Here is a 6,000-nt window from a genome sequence, read left to right on the forward strand (position 1 = left end):
TACTACGAGAAACAAAAGTTGTAACAGTATTAACGATTGTATTACAGTTGTCATACATGCATAATCGTTTTGCGTTTCATAATTTGGCTTCTCCTAATATATATTATATATATATATATATATATATATATATATATATATATATATATATATATATATATATATAACTTAAACATAAATGAAATGAAATGATTAAGTTTTACGTCCCACGGTTATGCCGGTTAGGCTAAAGGAGACGGTGATTATGAGAAATGAATGAAATGGTGGAATGAAGAAAATGGGAGGAAACGGGAGGACCCCGAGAAAACCCACAAGCACGGTGTTTGTCCACCACAAAGTCCACACGACGCGAGCTGGGATCGAACCAGGGACCCCAAGTACAGGAGGTGAACACTCTACCACTGAGCCAAGGCGCCCCAACTGAAGCTTAACCTTTGTCTTATACATTCATGGAATATTCGATTATCAGTCATAAAATCCTAGACCTTTGATTTATTTTGATTACATGTATTAAGCATGGATTGAGAAATCAGAATCTTTTCGATAATCGATTAGGCCTCTCAACTTATTTTTGCGGAAGAGTTCTTTGTATAATATTAAAATAGCTTACAATTAAATGAACTAAAAATGGATAGAGCTTATAATAAGGGAAAAAAAAAAGAAAGAAAAGAAATTCTATGAAATATTTAATGTTACGCACTGAGAAGTTCTGATATATATTTTAAATACATAACATCCGTATTATCGTATTCTAAAATATACTACTTTAAAAACTATGTCAGTATTTACTAGAAACAACTAAACAATTTGGAAATTCTTACCCTTTAAACAAGAATAAATTCAGGTAGTTATATTTCTTGCAAACGAAATTTCCAAGGATGCGTGTAGGATAACCACATCTAATTTGATACGCAGATAGTAAGAGATATACACATTTTACGATATACCATATCTGAGGAGGTAATGCTGCGTTGAATTGCCTAGAAAGTAAGATAATTATTTTCATTATAAACACAAAATATTAATTTTTCTAAACTGTTGCTTATTCATATATCTTTTAGTTTTGATTTACTTGTAACATTCATATCAAATATAAATACAACAAAAGTTACAATAGTGATTTTTATACTCATTTATAAATACATAGCACTATAAAACTTAAATGACCGTAACACAGCACTTATTATTGTCAACATATTTACGTATATAGTCTGCGGCAGTGAATCAGGCGATTTTAAAAATGTTATTATAAGAAAATGATGAAATTTATTTAGGTGTGACAAGTTGGAATACAAACAAGGCATGAAAGCATTTATTTATTTGTGAATTTAAATCACCTAATAGAAAACAGTGTTGCACAAAAATAATAAAAAACAATGTTGCAATAAAAGAAAATTATCACAATGATTTTTTCTTTTGTTTTGTTTTGTTTTCAAATATCAAGATTTCTTGTATCTATACGCTAATTGCAGAACTGAAACGCAGCATTCACGAAGAAGTTTTGAGAATTCCCTTAGATATGCTGCAAAGAGTAATGAGTGACCTTAGAACAAGGTTACTGAATGTGTACAGCGGAATGGCGATCATTTTGGGGCAGTTACATTTTCGGTGGAACATTATTTTCTTTATTGTGTGCCACGCTCTTTTCCGCTTGGTGACTTAAGTTCACAAACAAATGTTTTCATGTCTTGTTTATATTCCAACTTGTTATCACTTTCTCGTAATAACGTTTTTAAAATCACCCAATTCACTGCCGCACCTATTATATTTCTTTTTAAATGTATCTGTAACTTAACACAGATATATATTTCTAGGTATTACAGATAGGATAGAAACACTGTAATATAAGCACAAAATGAAATTCTTTCACTGTTGCTTCTTCAGGAAGAGAATGAAAAATGACAATAAACTGAAATTTCTATTTAACGTCCCACAGTTATGCCTTTCAGGCTAAGAACGCGAATATAATGAGAAAGAATGATAGTGAAATAATTGGTGGAATAAGAACCGTGAGAACCCTGAGAAAACAAATGGACACAAAGTTGTACTCTACAAACTCAGAGGGGGCGCGGTAGCTCAGTGGTAGAGCGTTCCCCTCCGGTGCTTGGGGTCCCTGGATCGATCCCAGCTCGCGCCGTGTGGACTTTGTGGTCGACAAACACCGTTCTCGTGGGTTTTCTCGGTGTTCTCCCGTTTCCTCCCACTTTCTTCATTCCACCATTTCATTCATTTCTCATCATCACCGTCTCCTTTAGCCTAACCGGCACGACCGTGGGACGTAAAACTTAAAGATTTCATTTCATTTTCTACAAACTCAGATGGCCTGGGAACAAACTAAGGACCCAGAGGGGAAAACGAAAAGGTAAAATAAAAAATATTGACGAATGACAACTGAAAAAATATCAGCTCTGAAACTATTCTGGCTCTCAGTCACATGTACCCTCCATCTGCAGGAAATGTCAATTCTAGGAGAAATCGCGAAGATCCTCATTGCCACAACGCATCAGCACATCATACCATTTAATCATATACAACAGAACCGGACAATTATAGTATCATTTTACGCAGAAACGGCACTTGATATATCTACATAGTAAACAACCAACAACAGTAATTATAAACATATATTTCTTTATGTAAAGACTAAAATACATGGCTGTATTAGTCTTTACATATAGAAATATATTTCCGCCATGTATTTCCGCGCTATACACGTGTAGAAATTAAATTCCTTACAACAACAAAAATAAATAAAAATAAAATGCAATGCAAATCGAAATGAGTCCAAAATAATGGTAAAAATTAAAGTGCGCATACGATGAATATATGCGACGGCAAATATCGTCCATACAGATATTGGTGAGAACGGATTCTACAATTCTGAATTTCTTTGTTTAACATTTACAGTAATCTTCAATAAATCTACTCATTTTGAAACACTACAAGCGTGGTCCAAAAATATCCAGAAGAAATAGTGAATTTAATAAAATACATAAAAATTATGAGAAGAAATAGATATTAGGGTAGGTGGCAGTAGTGTTTTTAGGAGTCAAATAGTGCCAGCCATGCCCGTAGCCAACCCAAAAATTTAGGGGGGCCCCGACCCAATCATATTATAATTCATCACCATATTATAGTTCGTTTGCAAGCCTACCGTAAAATTTTATGGGGGCCAGCCAAATTTTAGGGGGGGGCGGCCCCCCTTGCCCCCCGTGGATACGGGCCTGGTGCCAGCATCCAAAATTCATTGACAGATTATTCGCTGTACGAGGAATTGTACTGTCATGACAACATATTATAATGATGATTGGTATATAAAATAAAGTATTTCTGACACGAGGTGGAGATATTAGTTTACACACGTTCCATATTGTTCTGATTCGAACCAACCACATTTCTATATTTCCAGCACTTTTAAAAGAGAAATCTCACCAATTTAAAGCAATAAAGGAGTAAGATGCACTGAAGAGAAGTGGTTACAACAGCAAGGGGGTAGGATTCTTATGCCGATACAACAAATGTCTGAACTAGCAAGGCAATTATACAGAAAAGTACATCTGAACTAATTCTGTTGATCATTATTTATATTACTGCACTGCAGATACGAGCTTTCATACCTTCATTTTTATCCATCCTTCCTTTTTCCAAAGATTTCGTCAACAATTTTATACTTTTTAATTTGTAAATCAAGCTTTGCTAGACCTACGACAAAACTTCTTTATCCATTTAGTATAAGGGATATATCCTAAGAGTACACAACACTCAATTTACAGAAACACAATACGTGGTGAATATACAGGGTTTGCCCATGAAGTAGTAGGATTAATTTCCCCCCGCCAAAACGTGGTAAAGGAGGGGATGTTATCGTGCTGGTTGAGTGGTGGTGGGTCTTAGCTACCAGCGCACCAGTTGCCAGTCATCTCCAAGCCTTCACGGAGTGCAGATCGAGTTTAAGGTGAACCGCTTTCAAGGTATCTTATCACCTCTACAATGATTCGTTTGTTAGAGCAGCGTTACGACGTGAAGTTTTGCGTCAATCTGGGTAAAGCTGCGAGTGAGACCCATGACATGATCAAAACTGCTTATGGGAGTGATGTCATGGGTCGATGAAGTGTGTTTGAGTAGCACAAGTCGTTTCGGGAGGGAAGAGAGCAAGTTGAAGACGAGCAATTGTCAGGACGCCCTTCAACAGCAAAAAGCGCTGAAAACTTACTGAAAGTGCGAAATCTTAGTGAAACGAGTCGCCCACATCCGTCCAGCAATCGTTGGATCATGAAAGCTTCATCCCGACAATGCGCCGAGCCTTTGCTGTCATGGAATTTCTGACCAAACATGGTATTACACAGCTTCCCTAGCAACCCTACAGTCCGGATGTCGCTCCTGCAGATTTCTTCCTCTTCCACCGACTGAAAAGGGTTATGAAAGGACGGCACAACGGCTCGGTCCAGGCCATTCAAGCAAGGAATCTGAAGAGCATTCCAGTTTTTGAGTTCCAGGAAGCCTTCTGTGATTGGCAGAGTAGATGGTAACGCCGTGTTGATGCAGAAGGTCATATTTTGAAAACTATTAAGTCGATGTGTCAAAATTGTGAATAAATTAAAAAAAAAAATCAGTCCTACTACTTTCCAGACAAACAATGTATTAATAATGTAACTGTACGAACGATCTATACACAACTCCTGAATTTATCGCCTTACCTCTCGGTAACGCCTGGTAGAATGAAAAACATCCAAATATGAACGCCTACAATGAGACCAACTTGAAAAATGATTTTTCCCAGGATATATTTTCGAAGGTAGAGCGCGCGATCTACCACAATGAGACCAAACTGGAGAATCAACATCACAAGGAAAGGAACAGGAACTTTGTTTTCTTCTAGATAGGCAGCTACACCACCGTCTCCTTGTTGTGCCTAACAAAAGAAAATTAATTCCAATCAAATTATAGTAGAATCATATAGTTTACTCCTCATAAGCAGAAGAAATATACAAAATCTCTCTCTTGCTACGAACATTTGTGATACTCTTAATATTAACTTGACTATAAGACAAACACTCGGTTTTGAAGATACTTTTTTAACAAATTCTGGATAATTAAAATTACAAATTATTTTTATTGATCCTTAAGATACAAGATCCTTTATTGATCATTTATTGATCCTTAAGATACACACATATACAAAATAAATAAATAAACTTTATCCTAAACTGTAGCGGTAAATAAAAAAAAAAAAAACAAATACCGGTAAAATATGTTACTGTAAACAAAAACAAATACGGTAGTTTGCGGTACATGCATTTTACTTTCATAACTTTTTTTTTTCTATTTAAAATCAAAAAAACAATGGAGGTATATTTTAACGTTTGGTATAAGCTTTTACACAACGAAAACACACTGACGTCAACTACTGAAGTTTAATATGAAAATGCAAGACGACCCCATATTTTTCGAACTATGAATTTGAAAAAAAAAAAAAAAAAAACTTATAGTCGAGTAAATTTGGTAGTATGCGAATCTCTTATATCAGGTTAGAAACAAACTTTATTCAAAAGTTTTCTTTTAAGATGTCAAGAAAACAATGTTGATATACTATATATAAAATTACATGTTTGTCAATATATTGTGGTCAACAATTAAAATAACATTTCGCAACTGTAATGTATATTCAGCATTGTTATCAACCATTAAACACAATTAACTAATCAGCAATATACTAACGAAAGAAGGAAACAATTGATTTTCTATTTTACACACCAAATTCCCTATATGTGCGAATTCTAGCGCAAAGAGTGAAAAAATGATTGACTGGACAGGGACTCGAACCCGGGACCACCGGCATACCGTACCGATGCGTTAACTACTACGCCATACAGTCCGCTTCCCGTTGGGGGGCGCGGTGGCTCAGTGGTAGAGCGTTCACCTCCGGTGCTTGGGGTCCCTGGTACGATCCCAGCTCGCGTCGTGTGGGCTTTGTGGTGGACAAACACTGTGCTCGTGAGG

At 35.9% G+C, this 6,000-nt stretch overlaps 1 protein-coding gene across 1 annotated transcript in view; it reads right to left on the reverse strand.

Moving 5' to 3' along the window:
• Positions 1 to 6,000, reverse strand: part of LOC145671415 (piezo-type mechanosensitive ion channel component-like) — a gene marked incomplete in the record, with an annotated part of 344,967 nt that overhangs the window by 23,127 nt on the left and 315,840 nt on the right. The window contains 2 exon segments of the mRNA XM_081740588.1: positions 822 to 980; positions 4,698 to 4,912. Coding sequence (XP_081596714.1) covers positions 822 to 980; positions 4,698 to 4,912 — 374 coding nt within the window.

This window comes from Thermobia domestica, chromosome 2, assembly GCF_964235325.1.
Source record: "Thermobia domestica chromosome 2, izTheDome1.hap1.1, whole genome shotgun sequence".
Lineage (NCBI taxonomy): Eukaryota > Metazoa > Arthropoda > Insecta > Zygentoma > Lepismatidae > Thermobia > Thermobia domestica.